The sequence below is a fragment of the Dipodomys spectabilis genome, unplaced genomic scaffold, assembly GCF_019054845.1.
Source record: "Dipodomys spectabilis isolate Male_0828 unplaced genomic scaffold, ASM1905484v1 ptg000163l, whole genome shotgun sequence".
Taxonomy (NCBI): Eukaryota; Metazoa; Chordata; class Mammalia; order Rodentia; family Heteromyidae; genus Dipodomys; species Dipodomys spectabilis.
In genome coordinates this window covers 20,745,026-20,765,869 of record NW_024870840.1, presented here as the reverse complement: position 1 = coordinate 20,765,869, position 20,844 = coordinate 20,745,026, and the positions used below count along the sequence as shown (strand labels likewise).

The 20,844-nt window shown below is 60.8% G+C and overlaps 2 protein-coding genes across 2 annotated transcripts; both read left to right on the top strand.

Annotated features, from left to right (window-relative positions):
* Positions 1–52: 52 nt before the first annotated feature.
* Baiap2l2 (BAR/IMD domain containing adaptor protein 2 like 2) lies at positions 53–14,624 on the top strand. Its single transcript, XM_042693181.1, has 14 exons — positions 53–230; positions 1,122–1,197; positions 1,538–1,624; positions 1,982–2,043; positions 6,020–6,091; positions 6,247–6,363; positions 6,486–6,632; positions 11,434–11,568; positions 11,796–11,886; positions 12,006–12,192; positions 13,083–13,196; positions 13,439–13,646; positions 14,079–14,122; positions 14,246–14,624. The coding sequence occupies exons 1-14, from the start codon at positions 180–182 to the stop codon at positions 14,319–14,321; spliced, it is 1,467 nt and encodes a 488-aa protein (XP_042549115.1). The 5' UTR covers positions 53–179; the 3' UTR covers positions 14,322–14,624.
* Positions 14,625–16,248: 1,624 nt separating this feature from the next.
* Positions 16,249–20,261, top strand: Slc16a8 (solute carrier family 16 member 8). Its single transcript, XM_042693053.1, has 4 exons — positions 16,249–16,459; positions 16,658–16,801; positions 17,489–18,313; positions 19,930–20,261. Exons 1-4 carry the CDS (start codon positions 16,249–16,251, stop codon positions 20,259–20,261), a joined length of 1,512 nt encoding a protein of 503 aa, XP_042548987.1.
* The last annotated feature ends 583 nt before the right edge of the window (positions 20,262–20,844 follow it).

The window sequence follows — 20,844 nt, the reverse complement described above, 5'->3', positions numbered from 1 at the left end:
TCCCCCCCCCCGCCTGGGTCTGGTTACGCCCCAGATCACATTGACATCCCGCCTGGTGAATAATTAAGCAGCTGCCTCCTTCCAGGCCAGGCCCAGGGCTGCAGCGCACACTTGCAGCCACCTTGCTCCCTGGGGCTCCCAGCCCGGCCTCCGCCTCCTCAGTGCCAGCTCAGCTGCCCATGGCCCCCGAGATGGACCAGTTCTACAGATCCACCATGGCCATCTACAAGGTGAGCATGCGGGACCCAGCCAGGAGAATAGACGGCCCTCGAGCCAGCGCTTTGGGAGGGGGGCCAGGGCTGTGGGAAGGGGGCCGGGGTGGACTGAGCTTTGGGCCTTGGGCGGGCATTCCTGGGGATAGTGGCCATCCTTGCCCCCACCCCCCAGGCAGACCCAGGCTGGGGAACCAGGGCAGTTGTGGCTTAGAGACCCACAGAGCAGAGCATAAAGTCCACCCGGTCCCCTTGGAAAGGAGCTGGGACCGGGGCCTCTCATTTCCCACCTCACCTCTAGTAGAGCTGTTACAGTCTCTGTAGACACATTTATTAAGCGCCTCCTTGTATGCAGGGCCCCCTCACACACAAGCCTCACGCCACCCTACTTGTGAGATAGAAAATGAACCATGCTGTGGGGCAGATGAGAAAACTGAGAGCTTGAACCCCATGTTCAAGGTCACCCAGGGAGGAAGAGGTGCTACTGGGATTTGAATCAAGGCTCAGTGCCAAGTCTTAAGTCTGAGGTTCTGTCTCCAGCACCCATTAATACTTTCCAACTGGCCTGACCCCGGGTGGCCAGGGTGACCCAGCCGGAGCCTGGATCCTGGATCCTGGGGTGGGGGTGGGGGGTGTCGTCTTTGAGATGGGTGAGATCTGCCTGCACCGCTGGGTGCAGAGAAGCCCTGTGAGTTCAGCCTGGGCAAAGCTGGACCCAGGGCTGGGGCAGGGGTATGAACACAAGCTGGCTGGGAAGGGGTCCCCAAAAGATGGTCCTGGAGGCCTCTGCAGCTGAGAGGATTCTGGGCTCCCGAGGGGTGGGCCCCCACTTCTCTCTGGGGCTGGGTACCACCACCCCTCCCTCCCTTCTGCTCCCGCCATGGCCGGCCTCCTCTCCCCTGGGCGCAGAGCATCATGGAACAGTTCAACCCCGCCCTGGAGAACCTGGTGTACCTGGGTAATAACTACCTGCGGGCCTTCCACGGTGAGTGCTCCCCTCAGCGTCCCAGCCTATAACTCAACACCCCACGCCAGCTGTCTTCAGCTCTCGCCTCTCACTCGGTGCTCTACCCCCCCATGTCCCCCCACCCCCAAAATACAAATGGGGGACCTGCTCTGTGCCAGGCCCCAGGGAACCTGTGTCCCTGCTTGTCCCCTGACCAATGCCACAGCTGCACACAGTGCCCAAGGTGCACACACACACACACACACACACACAGATCCCCATCACGCTCCCTCCACATCCTCTCCATACCAAAGGAGGAGTCTTGACAGGGAGGCTGGGAGGTTCAGCATTCGAGGCTGAGGCCACTCTCTCCCTGCAGCTCTGTCTGAGGCAGCCGAGGTGTACTTCAGCGCCATCCAGAAAATTGGGGAGCAGGCCCTGCAAAGCTCTACCTCTCAGATTCTGGGTGAGGCACCCCCTCTACTTCAGGCTCCCTGTCTTGGGCCTGGGGGGGGGTGGGGAGCAATCCTCCTCAAGCTCTCACCTGCTCAAGGCTGGAGCCCCACATTTGCTCACATTCTAAAGCCCAGAGGGGGGTCCTTATACACACTGTCCTTCTCAGAAGCCTGGCACCCCCAACTCAAGCCTGCAGCCCAACATCCACAACCCCTCCCCCACTCCCTGAGTGCAGACGGGGCTGTGCCCAGTACCCAGGCTCCAGTAGAGCAGGTGGGAAGTCCCCGGACTTTGTTCCTCAGGCTGGCGGGCGGGAGGAGGGCGGGCATGGCTTCTCGGCTCCTCACACTGAAGCTTCTTCCTCCAGGTGAGATCCTAGTGCAAATGTCCGACACACAACGGCACTTGAACTCAGACCTGGAGGTGGTGGTGAGTGTCTGTCCCCAGGCCTGGTGGCCACACAAGCATCTGGGGCCCATTTCCAGGAGAACAAGGGAGGCCTTCCCGGCCCTCCCCTGCCCCTCCTCCCCAGGGTCTGCCCAGGTGCACGGTCTGTAGTAGATCAGTGGTGCCTTCAGCACACTCAGGGCCTTCCATTTTACAGAAGAGGAGCTGAGTCTTTCAGATCTAGTTCATCGCTTAGGATCGGGGGGGGGGGGGGGGGGGACTGGGAAGAACAAGGATCAGCCAGGCACCTGCAGCTCATACCTGTAATTCTAGCTACTCAGTAGGCTGGGATCTGAGGATCTCAGTTTAAAGCCAGCTCTGGCAGGAAAGTCTGTGAGACTCTTATCTCCACTAAACTACCAGAAAACTGGAAGTGGTGCTGTGGCTCAAGTGGTAGAGTGCTAGCCTTGAGCTGAAGAGTACAAGGACAGCACTCGGACCCAGAGTTCAAGCCCCAGGACCAACAATAATAAAGAAAGAAAGAAGGAGGGAAGGAAGTAGGGAAGGAAGGAAGGAAAGAAAGAAAGAAGAGAGTTCCTGAGTTTAAAGCCCAGATCCAGCCAGGCACCAATGGCTCCCACCTGTAATCCTAGCTACTAGGAGGCTGAGATGTGAGGATCACAGTTTAAAGCCAGCCTGGGCAAGAAAGTTGTGAGGCTCTTATCTCCAATTAACCACCAAAAAGCCAGAAGCAGAGCTGCAGCTCTAGTGGTAGAGCACCAGCCTTGAATAAAAAAGCTAAGCAAGAATGTAAAGCCCTGAGTTCAAGTCCCCTCCATACACAAGCTCAGCTCCACTAGTTACCTGCTTTGTGCCTTTGGACTCTATGCCTCAGTTTACCTATCAGACCTCACCTGTATCTCCCCCTCTCCCTACATCTTGGCTGTAACAAACAAGATAGACTTCACCTTACCAATCTGCAAGGTAGGACTTTTGTTTTTTCTTTTTTAGTCAGTAGTGGGGCTTGAACTCTGGGCTTAGGCACTGTCCCTCAGCTCTTCAGCTCAAGGTGAGCGCTCTACCACTTTGAGCCACAGCGCCACTTCCAGTTTTCTGAGTGGTTTATTGGAGATAAGAGTCTCACAGACTTTTCCTGCCCTGGCTGGCTTTGAACCATGATCCTCAGATCTCAGCCTCCTGAGTAGCTAGGATGACAGGCGTGAGCCACCAGCGCCCAGCAAGGTGGGACATGTTTACTCTGTAGCTGCAGAGCCTGGAGGGGCGTGGCTCTGAGCTGCAAGATGGAGACAGGAGAGGAGCGAAGAAGGATAAAAGGAGAGAAGGGAGAGAGGGGGGCTTCCAGGGCACAGAGTGGGGGGCAGAAGGGAGCCAGAGCCTGCTGCCAGGCAGGAGAGGTGGGAACAGGGTCTGGTGGTGACAGCCTGGAAGGCCGAGGAGGAACTTCCATGTGATAGTTCCCAGGCTCAGAATTATAGCAGGGTAGGGGGGGATCCTAAAGACAGAGTGCTCTTGGGGGACGCCGTAAACACTGTTTGGTGTGGGCATCTGTTTCACGGAGAGAAAATATCCATCCCGCACACGCGTGCAGCGCTGTGCCCTGGCCCCTTGGGCCAGGGCCTCTGTGACCACTTTGGGGTGGTGTTGTGTCCCCAGTGTCCTTGGGCATCGCCGAGGGAGCTGTGCCTTCCTGTCCTGGTGTTATTTGTGGCACACCTGGGCTAGGCAGGGACAGATGTAAGGAGAGCCACCCTCTCCAGATACCATGTCTTGGCTGTGACAACCAGTGGGGGGCCCCCTAGAACTGTACCAGAACAGTGCCAGAAACTGGAGGTCCCCCCACCCAGGCTCCTTCCTGCCCAGGCCCCGGCCGGGTCTCTGCCCCCCCCCAAGTGTCCCTGATTTGCCTGCAGGGGCTCTTGATCCCTCCCCCAGGGTCCTGGATCCAGACCAGCGGGTCAGTGGCCTCTCCCACAGAAGACTCAGGATAGCTATGGAGCAGGGGTAGGGTGGGGAACATCAGGGGAAGCGATTTTTAACAGCTGCTGGAGGGAAATGCTACCAGAAAGGGAATAGAGAAAGGGCCAAAGGGAGCGGGGTGCTGGTGGCTCACACCTGTCATCCTAGCTACTCAGGAGGCTGAGATCTGAGGATCATGGTTCAAAGCCTTCCCCGGGCAGGAAAAGTCCGTGAGACTCTTTATCTCCAATTAGCTACAGAAAACCTGAAGTAGCGCTGTGGTTCTAGCGGTAGAGTGCTAGTCTTGAGCTGAAGAGCTGAGAGATAGTGCCCAGGACCAGAGTTCAAGCTCCACGATTGAACCAAAAGAAAAAGAAAAAAAGAAAGGGCTAAAGGGGCATGGGTGAGGAGAGCCAGGGGCCCAGCAGGGGGCGGGCAGAGGAGCAGCAGGGAAAGATGGGCTTGCAGGGCGTCAGTGAGGGAGGGTGGAGGGCGTGACAAACAGAACAGGGCCCTGGGCAGCAAGCAGTTCTGCTGTTCACCTGGTAGGTGAACACAGAACCATTCATAGATTTTAAACAAAGAAGGGATAAAATCTGACTTCAGCAGCCGGGCGCTGCTGGCTCACGCCTATCATCCTAGCTACTCAAGAGGCTGAGATCTGAGGATCTCGGTTCAAAGCCAGCTGGGCAGGAAAGTCTGTGAGACTCTTATCTCCAATAACCACTAGAAAACCAGAAATGGTGCTGTGGCTCAAGCGGTAGAGCGCTCGCCTTGAGCTGAAGAGCACAGGGACAATGCCCAAGTCCAGAGTTCAAGCCCCACGACCAATCAAAAAAAAAATCTGACTTCAGCTTGTGAGATGATGATGATGATGATTGTAGTACCAGGATTTGAAATCAGGACCTCACACACTTACTCAGCTGGTGTTCTACACTTCAGCTGAGCCTACAGCCTAACCTTTTGCTGGTTATTTTAGACATGGAATCTCCTAGACTTCTCTCTGCCCACTCGGGCTTTGAACTGCCATCTTCCAGATTGTACCTGGCTTATTCAGTTTCTTTTCTTTTCCTTTTTTTTTTTTTTGGCAGTACTGGGGCTAGAACTCAGGGCCTTGCACTTGCTAGGTGAGTGCTTTCCCATAGAGCCACATCTCCAGCTGATTCATTTTCTGGTATCATGTATTTGATGCACAGAACTTTGTTCTTCTTCAGAATTGTACTGCCTGCTGAAGATTGTTTGCATGTGTGCATCAGTTGCATAGCCAGACTGTCAAGCACTGGGATTTTTGACAGAGATGTCATTGATCTAGAGGCTGGCGATTACTTTAATATTCCATTTCAGGTGATGAATGCCATCTCCGTTTATTTTTTCCTTCATTTCTTTTCCTCTGCACTACTTGGTTCTTCTCAGCCTAAGGTTCTCATCTACCTGTGACTAGATCCATTCCTGCCAATCTGATTTCTGAAGTCATAAATGGCATGGACGATTTCATTTCCTAGATGTTTGTCACTGGGCTTCTATTCAGTGGGGTTACTGTGTTCCCGCAGTGAGTGAGGTGGTTGTGTGACCCTAGAAGAGGGAGGCGTGGCTGGGGAGGTGTCTGGAAGAGGTTCAGGTGAGAAAACAGCCAACAAGATGTCCTGATTATTGGGGTCTGCTGTGAAAGAGACTTCCAGAAAGATAACGCCAGCCAATGTTTTCTCGGGACCAATAGGGTCATCACTAGCTGGGTGTTTCTTAGGACCAAACCAGAGGCTGGGGCTAGTCAGCCATGTAGGAGACAGGTCTGGGCAGAGAGATTGGCCAGATTTGGGGGTCAAAGGATGGAGACAGAACAGGAAGGAGGCCAAGGCTGGTACCCTGGGCCAAGGCAGCTCAATTTAGCGATTAGAGATTAATCCCAGCTACACAGGAAGCAGAGGCAGGGGGATTTCTGTCTGAGGCTGGCCAAGCACTTCATTGTAACAGAAACTGCGAAGGACACTGGGGTCTGGGGACAGGGCCCACCCTGAGCAACCCCAATCTGCGCTCCACACAGGTGCAGACATTCCACGGAGACCTGCTGCAGCACATGGAGAAGAACACCAAGCTGGACATGCAGTACATCAAGGTGAGTCGGGCTGGACAGACGGGTACCCTGAGACCAGCCCTGGGTTCTCCACATTCCCAGGTTATCCCTGGTCCCCGACCCCGTGCTTTGAACCCTGGAACCATGTCCAGAGCCCTCTGATGTGCCGGCCTCCGTGTCCCCCCACCTTACCCCAGGATAGCCGCCAGCACTACGAGATCGAGTACCGCCACCGAGCGGCCAACCTGGAGAAGTGCATGTCTGAGCTGTGGCGCCTGGAACGCAATCGGGACAAGAATGCGCGGGAGATGAAGGTACAGGGAGGGGACTGGGGTGGCCACAGGAGGCGAGGAGGGCAGGTCTGGGGTGGGAGAGGTTGGCCAGCCCCCCTCCCACCCCAGGCCCCCCCACGCCCAGCCCCAAATTCACACCACAGGAGAGCGTGAACCGGCTGCACGCGCAGATGCAGGCGTTCGTGTCGGAGAGCCAACGGTCAGCCGAGCTGGAGGAGAAGCGCAGGTACCGCTTCCTGGCGGAGAAGCACCTGCTGCTCTCCAACACCCTGCTGCAGTTCTTCAGCCGGGTGAGCTGGGGCGTGGAGGGGATGGGGGGGCAGAGGGCAGCGAGCTGAGCCCTGCCCACACACAGAATCTTCTCCCCTTCTTCCCTCTCGCAAGACTGCTTCCTCCATCTCTGCAAAATTTCATCTCTACCCAGTCTACCTGACTAGTTCTGTGTTTATTTGTATTTCCCAGGTATTCATTCATTCTTTTGGTTTTGCCTGATTCGCTAATTGACATATTAATTCATTCAGGAATGAACTTTCTTTTGGGGGGGGGTGACAGTCCTGGCGTTTGAACTCAGGGACCTGGGCATTGTCCCTGAGCTTCTTTTTGCTCAAGGCTAGCACTCTACCACAGCACCACTTCCAGCTTTATCTGTTTATGTGGTACTGAGGAATTGAACCCAGGGCTTCATGCCTGCTAGGCAAGCAGTCTACCACTAAACCACATTCCCAGCAGGAATGAACTATTTAAAAAAAATCCTGAATACATATATTCACCATTTACATGTTCATAAATGGATAGGTTTGTTCAGTTATTAGCCATGGATTAAAAAAAAATCTCAATGTTCTTGCTCCATCTGCTGGGTCAGTCCAATTCCTTCATTTCTTATTGGATTTCTAATGGTTTTGCTTTCCATATTTGGTTGCTGTATTGTTTGGTGCTTTGGGGTTTATAACTATTATACCTCTCTTGTAAATATTACCTTTTATGTGACTCATGACCACTATATGTTAATTATCTTTTCAAAAAAGAAATCCTAACTCCCTGCCCCTCCTCCCAGACCCTACTTTGTTGTTTGTCTGTTTGATTGGTTGTAGGACTTGAACTTAGGGCATGGGCGCTGTCCCTGAGCTCTTTTGCTCAAGGCTAGCGCTCTGCCACTTTAAGCCATAGCACCACTTCTGGTTTTCTGGTGGTTAATTGGAGATAAGTGTCTCATGGACTTTCCTGCCTGGGCTGTCTTTGAACTATGATCCTCAGATCTCAGCTTCCTGTGTGGCTAGGATGACAGAAGTGAGTCACCAGCATGTGGCTTTTTTTTTTTTTTTTTGGTCTGGTTGTGGGGCCTGAACTCTGGGCCTGGGTGCCGTCCTTCAGCTCTTCAGCTCAAGGCTAGCGCTCTACCACTTGAGCCACAGTGCCACTTCCGGCTTTTTTCTTTTAGCTTATGTGGTGCTGAGGAATCGAACCCAGGGCCTCAGGCATGCAAGGCAAGCGCTCTACCACTGAGCCACCTTCCCAGCCAGCATCTGGCTTTTTAACAGACCCTACTTTGCACTACTCTTTGCAGCGTGCAAGATGAGACCTGGAAAAGTATTTTCTGGGGTTGTTTGCTTGATGAACCCTTTGGAGAACTTCTACCTTAGGTCTTGCCAAAGTAGCTCAGGACTTTTAGTTCTTGATCATCCCATTGCATCCTGGTTCTTGTAGGTGAAGAACCTTTACATTGAGTATGATGATGCAAACCTGTAATCCCAGCCCCTGGGAGGCTGAATTCAGCCAGGGCTGCAGATGTAGACTCATGGCGGGGTCCCGGTCATACTCCCCTGGGGGCTCCCCTGTCCTGAGCTAGGCCTCGCCCCCCAGGGCTCTAGAGCTGCAGGCCATTTGCCTTCTGGTCCAAGATGGTACCCATGGTTGTCTGGAGCCTGGTGCTGCCCTGTGTGCTGCGTCTTTCCCCACGGACGCCCCCATACTCAGGCCCTCGTCCCAGTGCCTGCGCAGTCACAGATGCAGGCCGGGCTCTGGGAGCGCCTGAGTTACCTTCTCCTGTGTCTTTATCTCATCCATCTTCCCCAGTCTGCCTGGGAGTGTCGTCTCTCCTGGCATCATCATCCCCTCCTCTTCTTCCTCCTCCTCCACGGTCTGTCACCAGATGCAAGTGAGGGTTTGTGGAGTTTCCCTCTAAAAGTGGGGACTCTTCATTTAGGGTCCTTGACTTCGATTGTAGAACAAGAATATCTGGAAGCTGGGCGCTGGTGGCTCACGCCTGTCATCCTAGCTACTCAGGAGGCTGAGATCTGAGGATCACAGTTCAAAGCCAGCCCGGGCAGGAGAGACTGTGAGACTCCTATCTCCAATAAACCACCAGAAAACCGGAAGTGGCGCTGTAGCTCAAGTGGTAGAGCGCTCGCCTTGAGCTGAAGAGCTGAGGGACAGCGCCCAGGCCCAGAGTTCAAGCCCCATGACTGACAAAAAAAAAAGAATATCTGGATAAGGCTGGGAAGGTGGCTCAGTGGTAGAGTGCTTGCCTTGCACGCATGAGGCCCTGGGTTCGATTCCTCAGCACCACATAAGCAGAAAAAAAAGCCGGAAGTGGCGCTGTGGTTCAAGTGGTAGAGTGCTAGCCTTGAGCTGAAGAGCTGAGGGACAGCGCCCAGGCCTAGAGTCCAGGCCCCACAGCTGGCACAAAAAAAACAAAAAGAATGCATCCTGTCACAAATGTTCATCCTTTGAGATGAGCATTTGAAACCAAGAGGAGCCATTTTCCTAAGTATTTGCTTCTCAAGGATATGTCTTTTTTCTGACGTCCTTTCTCAGTTTTTAGAGCACAGATTGCTAGGGGCCAGCGGGCAAGGTCAGGAGGAGGAAGCTGCGCTTGACCTTGTTTTCCCCTTGTGCTAATACTGCAGCTTAAGAAGGAGTGGGAGAGAGGCTGGGAAGGTGGCTCAGTGGTAGAGCGCTTGCCTTGCATGCATGGGTTCGATTCCTCAGCACCACATAAACAAAAAGAAAAAAGCTGGAAGTGGCGCTGTGGCTCAAGTGGTAGAGCGCTCATCTTGAGCTGAAGAGCTGAGGGACAGCGCCCAGGCCCAGAGTTCAGGCCCCACGACCGGACCCCCCCCCCCCAAAAAAAAAAGGAGTGTGAGAGTTAAAACAAGGAGCATAGCTCTCTGTTGCTAAATACATTGGTTTGAAATTCCTGGCTGCCATTCACCTTATTTTCCCTAGTCTATCCTGCCCCATTTTCTCTTTTTTTTTAATGCATGCACCTTTTAATTAATGTATATTAATTATATAAAGGGGTTTAGTTTGGGCATTTCCATACATAAATATATATCGATCATATTTACCCTTACCCCTCCCATTTTCGCTTAAAACAACTTTGGTCCCTTAATCTTAAGGGAAGTTGATGGGTGACGATGGCGCTCGTGGATTTGCTTTATGCAGAGGCTGCCTTGTGGCACGCCTCATTTTCCCTGCTCTGTCCTGCCTCAAGTGCAAGCTTGTGCTCTGGGTGTTGTGGCTCTTGTGGTCACGTGGCTCTTCTGTGGTCCCTCAGCCCTCCTCAGAGCTCCTGTCTTTCCTCTTTCTCTGTTCGCACTCTGGGTAGAGTAGGGTTACAGGTGCTCAAGTGCAGGTGCTGACTGGAAAGCGGGGGTTCGGGGGTGCGGACCAAGCTCAGCCCAGTCTTGTCCAGCAGCCACTGAGGCTCAGGGAGGACCCCATTTGGTCCTAGGCCTCTCTGTTCGTAACAAGCCCGAGCTCCCATTCTGTCTCAGGAACAGGGGCTAACGTGGCCTCCCCATGTGCAAACTGAGGCCGTGGGGCTCGCAGGGCCGGCTGTGCGGGTTGTGCACTGCACAAGGATGTCAGGTTGAGAGTTGAGCCCCCTGCTGGTGTGGACCGGGTTTGCCTGGGAAACGCTTCTCTCCCTCCCCTGCTCCTCCCCTCCCCCAGTCTTTATAGTGACACCTGACTACTGCTGGGGTCAGAGAAGTCACTGCAAGGTGGACTTACCAGAGGCTGCGTATAAAATAGGCTTGTGCCACGAGCCACACGGGTTCTAGACGGAGGCCCTGAGCCAGCACTGACCTCTGACCCCCAGCTTCACCACACATCACGCTAATGTTCAGAGCCTGGCCTAGGGGCCTGGCCCAGGGAGAGCCGAAGAAAGCCTTCCTCCTTCTCTCCCTCCTCCTCCTCCTCCTCCTCTCCTTCTTTGCTCAGACAAGGACCCAGTGGTCCTTGAACCCATGCTGTGCTGTGGCTTAAAGGAAAGCGCTTCTGTTCTAAGGTGACACAGGCTGGCACTGGGACCCGGGGACCAGGGACACAGTTAGTGCTGTGGAGAGCCATGTTCCCATGGAGGGAGCTGAGTGTCCTACAGAAGTGCCACGGGGAAGGCTGGGCCCGGCGGTGACCCTGCCGTGGGAGGAGTGGAGGGCAGCTCAGGACTGGCCCCGGCCTTGGCCATCGGGCCCTGCCCACTCCAGGCAGGGAAGGCGGTTTGGTGGCTGGGGTGGTGGGCTTGGGGTTCAGATGTCAGATGGATTGAGAGCATGTGAGAAGGTGACTTGCCGCCATTTAAAGCCTCCAGCCTGGTCAGCCTGAGCTCCTGTCCTGGGAAGAACTCAGAGGCAGATCAGGGAGTGATACTCGAAAACCGGGGCTTCGGCAGGCCGTGGGGTGGGCCCAGAAGGCTGTATTCGAAAGGCTTCCTAGAAAAGGACGCAAACCTACAAGCTGTCACCAGCTGTGAGAGTTACAAGCTGAAGGGTTTCGGACATAGCTGGATGGGGAAGCACAGGAAGCATCATGGGAGGCTCTGCTTTAGCTTCCCATTAGTAAACCCCCGGGGGTCAGTCCTGGGGCTGGGCACTGGTCACAGCTCTTGGGAGTCAAAGTTGAGCCAAGAGGTTGGGGTGGTCCTCACCCCCAAAGGAGGGGTGGGGGTGCTGCTCCCACTAAAGCACAAGGGAGAACCACCGGGGGAAGCCCAGGTCCAGCCCGGGGGCGCTGGGGGGGGCTGGGGAGCGGGCGTGCGGCCCGGGCCGCCCCCTCGCTCCGCCCGCGCTGACCGCCCGCCGCCCGCAGGCCCGGGGGACGCTGCAGAACCGCGTGGTGCTGTGGAGGGAGCAGTCGGAGGCCAGCCGCGGCCCGTCGCGCGCCCACTCCCCCGGCCTGCTGGGCCCCGCGCTGGGGCCGCCCTACCCCGCCCGCCTGGACATGGTGAGGCCCTGGCCGCCCCCGCCGCCCTTCGCGCCCCCGCTGGCCCCGCCGCCCGTGCCGGGGCCCTGGGGCCCGCTCGGCCCCCGGCTCCCGCGCTTCGCCGCGCCCCTCGGGCCGCCCTGGTGGCCCGGCCGCCGGCCCCCCAACCCTTACGCCGACGTCTGGGACTGGGGGTGGTGGCTGCACTAGCGCCGCCCGCGCCCCCCACCCTGCCCTCTGCCCCGCAGCCCGCGCGCAGCCCGCACGGCCCCGACGAGGCCGCCGCCGCCGCCCCGCGGGAGCCCGAGCGCCGGCCGCTGCCGCGGACGCCGTCGGCCTGTGAGTGCCGGGACGGGACGCGCGGGGAGGAGGGCGGAGCGGGGCGTCGGAGGCCCCGGAGGGGGCGCCGGAGGGGGCGCGGAGACGCAGCTCCCCGCACCTGCGCCCTCCGCCCGCAGCCTCGCTGTACAGCGCCCCGCGCGCGCCCTCGGGCCCCGGCGGCGCCCGGCGGGTCCGCGCGCTCGTGTCGCACTCCGAGGGCGCCAACCACACGCTGCTGCGCTTCTCGGCCGGGGACGTGGTGGAGGTGCTGGTGCCCCAGGCGCAGAACGGCTGGCTCTACGGCAAGCTGGAGGGCTCGTCCGCGTGAGTGCGCCCGCCCCGGCCCGGCCGCGCCCCCTCCCCGGCCCGGCCGCGCCCCCTCCCCGGCCCGGCCGCGCCCCCTCCCCGGCCCGCGCCCCCTCCCCGGCCCGGCCGCGCCCCCTCCCCGGCCCGCGCCCCCTCCCCGGCCCGGCCGCGCCCCCTCCCCGGCCCGGCCGCGCCCCCTCCCCGGCCCGGCCGCGCCCCCTCCCCGGCCTCACTGGCCCACACTCGTTCCTGAAGAGCCTTTGGGGTGAGAGAAAGGGTGTGGAAAGACTGGGAAACTGTGCAGATCTCTGGCTCCGGGGCAGATGGGTGTGAGCCAGGCTAAAATGGCCCCTCCCTTGCAGGGCACTTGTAGGAACCCAGGGTGGGTGGCTCACGCCTGTCATCCCAGCTACTCAGGAGGCTGAGATCTGAGGGTTGAGGTTCGAAGCCAGCCCTGGGCAGGAGAGTCTGTGAGACCCTTCTTTCCAAACAAGCACCAAAAAGCCAGAAGTGGAGTTGTGGCTCCAGTGGTCGGGTGCCAGCCTTGAGCAAAAACGTTTAGGGACAGCGCCCAGGCTCCGAGTTCAAGGCCCAGGACAGGCACCCCACCCCACCCCCTAAAAAGCCAAACCTAAACGAAAAGAGCCTTCCGGGAACTGGTTTGGTTTTTTTGTTTTCGATGCCCATACTGAGGCTTGAACCCTGGGCCTCCTGCTTGGCCAAGGCTAGCGCTCTACCACTCGAGACACAGCTCCTCTTCTGGCCTTTCGGTGGTTCACTGGAGATAAAGCTCAGGGGCTTTCCTATCCAGGCTGGCTTCAAACCCAGATCCTCGGAGCTCAGCCTCCTGAGTAGCTAGGGTTCCAGGAGTCGCTGTCCCGGCTCAGCGGCCCGCCTGTGCCCCGCAGGAGCGGCTGGTTCCCTGAGGCCTACGTGAAGCCCTTGGAGGAGACGCCTGCGAGCCCCCTGCGCCCCCCGAGCCCTATGACCTCCCCAAACCCGATGAATGAGCTTCCTGCCAGGTACTTGATGGGCAGCCGCAGACCCCAGGGAGGTGACCCTGCCCACAAGAGGAGAAACCTGGGGGTACAGACCCTGGACAGACAGGGCCAGGCACCCCTATCTGTGTACTCTGCAGGCTGCCTGTCCTCCCTGCCCCGTGATCAGGCCCCGCCCAGATACAGGGGGAGGCTGTGGGATGCTCGGTACCTGGCAGACGTTTGTGCGCGCTGAGGCCCACCGGACCCCTGCTTCCTCCTCTCAGGTCCTACCCCCTCCGGGGAAGCCACAGCCTCAATGACCTCCTGGGCCAGCCGGGCAACTCCACGGTGCCCCCTGAGTACTGGGATGGCCAGTCCCGCTCCCGGACCCCAAGCCGCGTCCCCAGCCGTGCCCCCAGCCCTGTGCCCACGCCTCTGCCCGGCAGCCGCAGAGGCAGCATGGGCAGCACGGGGGCGGCCAGCAACGTGAAGGTGAGCCACGGCTGCCTGGGCGGTGGGCGGGGGCCGCACCCTAGAGGGGTGGGCAGCCCAGGCCGGGTCCTCTCCAGAACCCAAAGATGTCTTAAGCCTGGAAACTCAGAGCTGGACGTCACCTTGCCAGGGTGGCACCGTGGCTCACGCCTGTAACCCTAGCCACTCAGGAGGCTGAGATCCGAGGATTGTGATTCAAAGCCACCTGGAGCAAGGAAGTCTATGAGACTCTTACTTACCATTAACCACCAAAAACCCACAAGTGGCGCTGTGGCTCAAGTGGTAGAGCACTCGCGTGGGGCAAAGAACAAGTGAGGGAGCACGCTGAGACCCTGAGTTCAAACCCCAGGACTGCACAAAAACCCAGTGGAGAGGCCCCGGGGCTCCCTTGCCCTCCTCCCCACACGCCCGCCCTCCTCCCCCCCTCTGCAGCCCCTCACTGCCTGGGAGCAGCACCCGCCAGAGCTCTTCCCGCGGTGAGCGCCCTTCCCCGGGTGGGAGGCAGGTGGGGCGAAGCCGGTGCCCCGTGCAGGGGGGAGGTGGGCTACAGATGCGGGGCCAGTTGCCCTGTCTCACCCCAGCCTCTCCTCCCCTCACAGGGGCACAAACCCCTTTGCCACGGTGAAGCTGCGCCCCACCGTCACCAATGACCGCTCAGCCCCCCTCATCCGCTGAGCCACCTCCTCCCTGAGCTCTGCCCAGGCCACACTCGCCTTAGATCCAAGATGGCAGGGCGCTGGTGCCCAGCCGCCGATGCCCAGCACCCCCAGCCTCAGCCGCTACCGGGCAAGGACCTGGGCTCTTCAGCATGCAGCAGGCGGACTTGGGGGACAGCAGCATCTTCCTTCCAGGGGCTAGGCCTCTCCTGGTGTGTGGGGTGGGGGGAGGTCTGGCCTCCTGCTCCCAGCCCCCTTCCTGCCCTGCCAGCCCCACCTCTGCCCATGCGCTCTCCCTGGGACTTTTGTAAAGGAAAAATAAAGGAAGCAACAGCAGGCATGTGGTGTCTGACTGGGGGGACAGTGGGGCTTCGGGTGCAGATTCCCAATGGAGAATGGAGGGTTCCCAGGATGCTCGCTCCCCCAGCCCCTCACCCCTCATCCCGAGCCCCAGAGGCCTCACGCTGCACAGCCCCCATCTCCACCTGCTCCTGAGGGAGGGAGGGGTGGAGCACCGTCCCGGCCAGGACCACCGCGTGCCCTCAGCTGGCCTGGGACACAGCGCCCTTTGTTCTGTCCACCCCGGGCTCCAGACGCAGTCCTGGATTAGCTTTATCCGGGGAAGCCAGGAGTCCCTGCTGGAATGCGGCGGGGGAGTGGGGGGGGAGGCAGAGACTGGCACCATCTTGCCTGGCACGGTCTCCAGGGCAGGGCTGTGCCCCCGGCCCCAGACCAGGACCCTCTGACCAGGGCCCTGGGTCCCTGTACGGGAGACAGAGGAATCTCCATGGCTCTGGTCCCTGCAGAGACCCAGCCGCCCGGGCTGTGGTCACTCCAGCCCCTTCTCCCTTCCTGGGCAAAAGCTGCTTATCAGGGGTGGGGCGAGGGGCGCGACTCCTGCGGGAGGGGGGCGGCCGGGAGGGCGCCAGGCCAGCGGCTGATCCCTGGCTGGCCGTGGGAAAGCAAGGAGACGGAGTTGCACTGGGACTGAGGCGGCCTTGGGAGATGGGGGACCGGGCACCCAAACCCTCAGCCAGGCTCGGGTAAGCATGGGTTCCCGGGCACCCCGCCTTGCCGCTGGCCTCACACCACCGTGAGAGGGGGCAGAAGAAGGCCAGAGCCTGGGGCCGGTGGGCCTTGCACTGCCCTGCTGGGAGACCCCAAGAGCTGCGGGGTGGTCCCAAACCAGCCCCCCCATCCCTACCCACACCAGCCCCAGCAGGAGGCCCACCCGTGAGACTGTGTGGACAGAGGGACTGAGGGCCACTGGGGTGAAGGGTAGCCCTCCCAGTACCCTGGCAGGGGTCCCTACCTATCCAGCCCCTCTCCTCTGGTCTAGGGGGTGATGGGTCATGCAGCTTGGGGGAGGGATGGCTGGACCTGGGGTCCCCTGGCTTCTGAGACTTCATGCCCTGTGGTGGTGAGGGTTTAGCACCTCAGTCATTCCTGAGGAGATCTTGGAAAGTACGGCAGGGCCCAGGGAAGCTGGCATCTGCCCTGCTATTTCATTGTCTAGAGACCCCCCCATGGGTCTCTGGGGACATGGGTGCAGAGGGGACATTGGCAATGCCCCCCCCCCGCACCTCTGGGCACATCGTGGGTGCTGGCCTCCCGCCCTCACACATGCTTCTCCTGCCATCACTAGGTCCTGAGAGGAGCAGCGCCCTAGAAGGAGCGGTCCTGAAGTCAGGTCTCAAGTAGGCCCCACCGGGACCTGCCCCCGACCCCTCACAGCCTCCCACAGGTGGGGGAGACGGGGTACCCGGGTACACCTCCTCCCTTGACTTCCCCTCCTGCTTCCACTACCTAAGCCAGGCTCTGGAGAGTAGTCAGTCCTGGGCCTCAGTTTCCCCTTGCAGTTCTGCATCTCCACCCCCCACCCCTGCCACCTCCAGCCCCAGTCTCTCCTTGCGGCCCCCTCCTTTTCCCCAGCAGAGTTGGCGGCGATGGGCGCTGGGCCGCGGCGGGGCGCGGGCCCCCCCGACGGCGGCTGGGGCTGGGTGGTGCTGGCCGCCTGCTTCGTGATCACGGGCTTCGCCTACGCCTTCCCCAAGGCCGTCAGCGTCTTCTTCCGCGCGCTCATGCGCGACTTCGGCGCGGGCTACAGCGACACGGCCTGGGTGTCGTCCATCATGCTGGCCATGCTCTACGGCACGGGTCAGCGGCTTTACCCGCGGGGGAAACTGAGGCTGGAGGGGGCGCACGTGTGCTCCCTGCGCCCCCGGGGGGGCGGGGCGGGGCGCGGTGTCCGCGCGGGTAGATGGACGGGGATCCCCCGTAACTCCCCGCCTCCCCCGCCGTCGGCGCTCTCGGGAGGGAGGCGCGGCCCCGCGGGTGACCCCGTCCCGCACGCAGGCCCCGTGTCCAGCATCCTCGTGACCCGCTTCGGCTGCCGCCCGGTGATGCTGGTGGGCGGGCTGCTGGCGTCGGCGGGCCTCACCCTGGCCTCCTTCGCCACGCGCCTCCTGGAGCTCTACCTGACGGCCGGGGTGCTCACGGGTGAGCCGGGCGGGCCGGGGCGGCGCGGGCCGGGGGGGGGGGGGTCCCCTGTCCTCCCCATCCTCCCCGTCCTCCCCATCCTCCCCATCCTCCCCGTCCTCCCCATCCTGCCCGTCCTCCCCGTCCTCTCCATCCTCCCCGTCCTCCCCATCCTCCCCATCCTCCTCGTCCTCCCCATCCTCCCCGTCCTCCCCATCCTGCCCGTCCTCCCCGTCCTCTCCATCCTCCCCGTCCTCCCCATCCTCCCCGTCCTCCCCATCCTCCTCGTCCTCCCCATCCTCCCCCGTCCTCCCCATCCTCCCCCGTCCTCCCCGTCCTCCCCATCCTCCCCGTCCTCCCCATCCTCCCCGTCCTCGCCGATCCTCCTCCGTCCTCCTCTAGCCTCCCTGGTCCTCCCTAATCCTCTCCGTCCTCCCGGATCGTTCCCGATCTCCCCGCCCCCCCACTGTCCTCCCTGTCCTCTCCAATCCTCTCCGATCCCCCTCGCCCTCCTCGATCCTCTCCGTCCTCCTGGACCCTCCCCATCTGCCCCGTCCTCCCCATCCTCTCCGATCCTCCTCGTCCTCCCCCATCCTCCCCGATCCTCTGGGTCCTCTCCAATCCTCTGGGTCCTCCCCGATCCTCCCGATCTGCCCCGTCCGCCCCGTCTCGTCCCGCGCTCAGGCCCCGGCCCCGGCCTCCCCGCAGGCCTGGGCCTGGCCCTCAACTTCCAGCCGTCGCTCATCATGCTGGGGCTGTACTTCGAGCGCCGGCGCCCTCTGGCCAACGGGCTGGCGGCGGCGGGCAGCCCGGTGTTCCTGTCGGCGCTGTCGCCGCTCGGCCAGCTGCTGCTCGAGCGCTTCGGCTGGCGCGGCGGCTTCCTGCTGTTCGGCGGCCTCCTGCTGCACTGCTGCGCCTGCGGGGCCGTCATGCGGCCGCCGGGCCCCGCGCGCGCGCCCCGCGTCGGGCACGCGCGCGGGGAGGAGGCGGAGGCGGCGGACGGCGCCGGGCCGCGCCCGCGCGCGGCGCCCCCTGCCGGCCGGGCCCCGCGCCGCCGCCTGCTGGACGTGGCCGTGTGCACCGACCGCGCCTTCCTCGTGTACGTGGTCACCAAGTTCCTGATGGCGCTCGGCCTCTTCGTGCCCGCCATCCTGCTGGTGAACTACGCCAAGGACTCGGGCGTGCCCGACGCCGAGGCCGCCTTCCTGCTGTCCATCGTGGGCTTCGTGGACATCGTGGCGCGGCCGGCGTGCGGGGCCCTGGCGGGCCTGGCGCGCCTGCGACCCCACGTGCCCTACCTCTTCAGCCTGGCCCTGCTCGCCAACGGGCTCACCGACCTGAGCAGCGCGCACGCCCGCTCCTACGGCACCCTCGTGGCCTTCTGCGTGGCCTTCGGCCTCTCCTACGGCATGGTGGGCGCACTGCAGTTCGAGGTGCTCATGGCCACCGTGGGGGCGCCCCGCTTCCCCAGCGCGCTCGGCCTGGTGCTGCTCGTGGAGGCCGTGGCCGTGCTCATCGGACCGCCCTCCGCCGGTGCGCCCCAAGGGAAGCCCCTCCCTGCCCCGGGCAGCATTTGACGGGACGGACAGGGCCCCCTTTACGGTCGGTAGCCCCTCCCTGAGGCAGAGTCTGGGTGCGGATGGAAAAGCCACGGAAATGCCAGGAAAAAACGAACAGATAGCGCGGGCCCGCTGGGCCATCCCAAGCAGTTGGCACAAAGGCCTTGTGAAGTGGGGGTGAACAGGAAGCAGGCACGGGAGGTTTTGCACAACTGTGGGCCTAGAGTTAGAGCATGATCTGCCCACACCTTGAAAGTGTATCGATGTTTTGGTGTCTTCCTTCCTCTCCCCCCCTGCCCCACCCCTTCCACACACACAGAACAAGACTGGGACTGTGTCTTTGGGGGTCAAGGGGGGGCGGGCTCGAAGCAAAGTGGGGGTGTTCAATGGGCAGCTGGGGAAGAAAGGCCCTGGTGCCCTTCTCCCTGTACACACCACTGCTGGGACGCTCTTTTCAGGGCAGGAAGGGCATCCCAATGGGAAAGGCACAATATGAGGAGACACAGGATCTGCTTAGGGACCTAAGATCGGAAAGGTGGAGATGGGGGACACAGGTGTGCCTGAGTTGCTGCGTTACTGTGAAACAGCCTGCTTCAGGGCAGAAGCCACAGTCAGGCGGCAGGAGGGTCGAGCCTCAGAGCGTCAGGCTCAGGTGGGCAGGCTGCAGGCTGAATGGCGGTGTGTCACAGCCCTCAGGGTTGCGTGGAAGAGGGACAGGCAGCCACAGCTGACTGGACAGGGATCCAGGATGCGTAGGGCCGTGTCCCTTAGAGGCTCGCTCCGGGGATACCAGGGACCTCCCCAGAGATCACAGCTTGGCGTGGGCAGCCACAAGAATGTTCCCAGAGGGCAAAGCCCCAGGGGGAACTACACCCTAGGGGAAAATATTTACAGATAAGTGACTTCTAGGAAAATGCCTGCTTAGCATGAATAAGGTCCTATGTGCTCCCCAGTAAAAGAGGAGGGGGGGAGGTAAGGAGGGGAGAGAGGGAGGGAGGGAGGGGGGAAGGGGGGGGATGTTCCCAAGCATGAAGGCACGTGTGCACCTGATGGGAAACCTCAGGAAAAGGAGGAAATGGGTCCTGTTTGAGGATGAGGGGCTGAGGCCTGCCTCCAGCGTGTGCAGAGTTCAGTGCGGGGTGCACATGCCCTCCTGGGAGAGGCAGGAGGATGGCAGACACAGAAAGAGGAAGTGGCGCTGTGGCTCAAGTGGTAGAGCGCTCGCCTTGAGCTGAAGAGCTGAGGAACAGCGCCCAGGCCCAGAGTTCAGGCCCCACGACCGACAGAAAAAAAAAAAAAGTGGAAAGAGTTGGGGCAGTGGGAGGGCAGGGCAGGCCAGGCCAGGCGGACACAGGCCACTGTGAGCGTGAATGGGGGTGCGGCGGCTTTTACACGTTGAAGAGCTGCCTGACCAAAAGCCCCACGTCACCAACGATGCCCCAAATGGCAGAATCCGTGTGAGGTTTCCCAAGACAGAAATAGACAAGGAAATGTCACCAGTGCACCCTACGAAATCAGGAGCACCCCATATCTGCAGGTGAGGGGGTCCAACCCTGGCAGGCCCTGACCCCTCTGCACCACCCCTCCCAGGCCGCCTGGTGGATGCACTGAAGAACTACGCGATCATCTTCTACCTGGCCGGCTCTGAGGTGGCCCTGGCTGGAATCTTCATGGCAGCTGCCACCTTCTGCTGCCTCCGCCGCCGCCGCTCTCAGGATGCCCCGGCCGGCCCAGCCTCCGAGGGCAGAGCCAGCGACACGGAGGAGGCTGAGGTGGAGGCTGAAGGGGACTCCGAGCCACCGCCTGCCAGCACTGAGATGCCCAGCAGGCTGGAGGCGCTGGAGATGCTGAGCCCCCTTGCTGGGTCCCCGGAACTGGAGGCGGAGGCAGAGCCCAGGCCCGGCCATGAGGAGTGTGTGTAATGCGCTGGGTGGGCTGGCCCCTGGGCTTGGGAAGGTGGCTCCTCCCTCAGAGGTCCTGGCCGAACGGTCCTTCCTGGAGACCGGTGGGCTTCGTCGACCCCTTGGCCATCCTCCCAAGGCGCTCCCCCCCCCCCTCGAGGAAGGAACCCGAGTTCATAAAAGCTCAGCTGAAAGACATTGCTCCTGCCTCCTCCAGCGTCGGCCGCCCCGCCCCCTGGGAAGAGGGGGCTGGGGAGGGGGGGATCGCTTCTGGATAAGAAGGGTGCGTGACCGTGACCGTGGTCTGACCTGGGACCAGGCCTCCTTAGCACCCAGGCAGGTTGAAGAGAAACACTGGGGGAGCGTGTGGGAGCCAGGTGCTCAGCACCATGCCCGGCACCCGTTCTCCAGTGGGTACGCTCCAGGGATGCCTGCAGCTCCCGCGGCCAGCCCAGCCCTCCCCACTACGAGCCTGCCCGGAACCACGTGCCTACAGCTGCCAGGCAGAAGCCTGCTTCTCCATTTTGGACTCTGCTCCTTTCCCCCCAGGACCCGCATTCTCTCTCTGGCAGGAGCAGAGGGCCTGGACAGCCCAGGGCGGCAT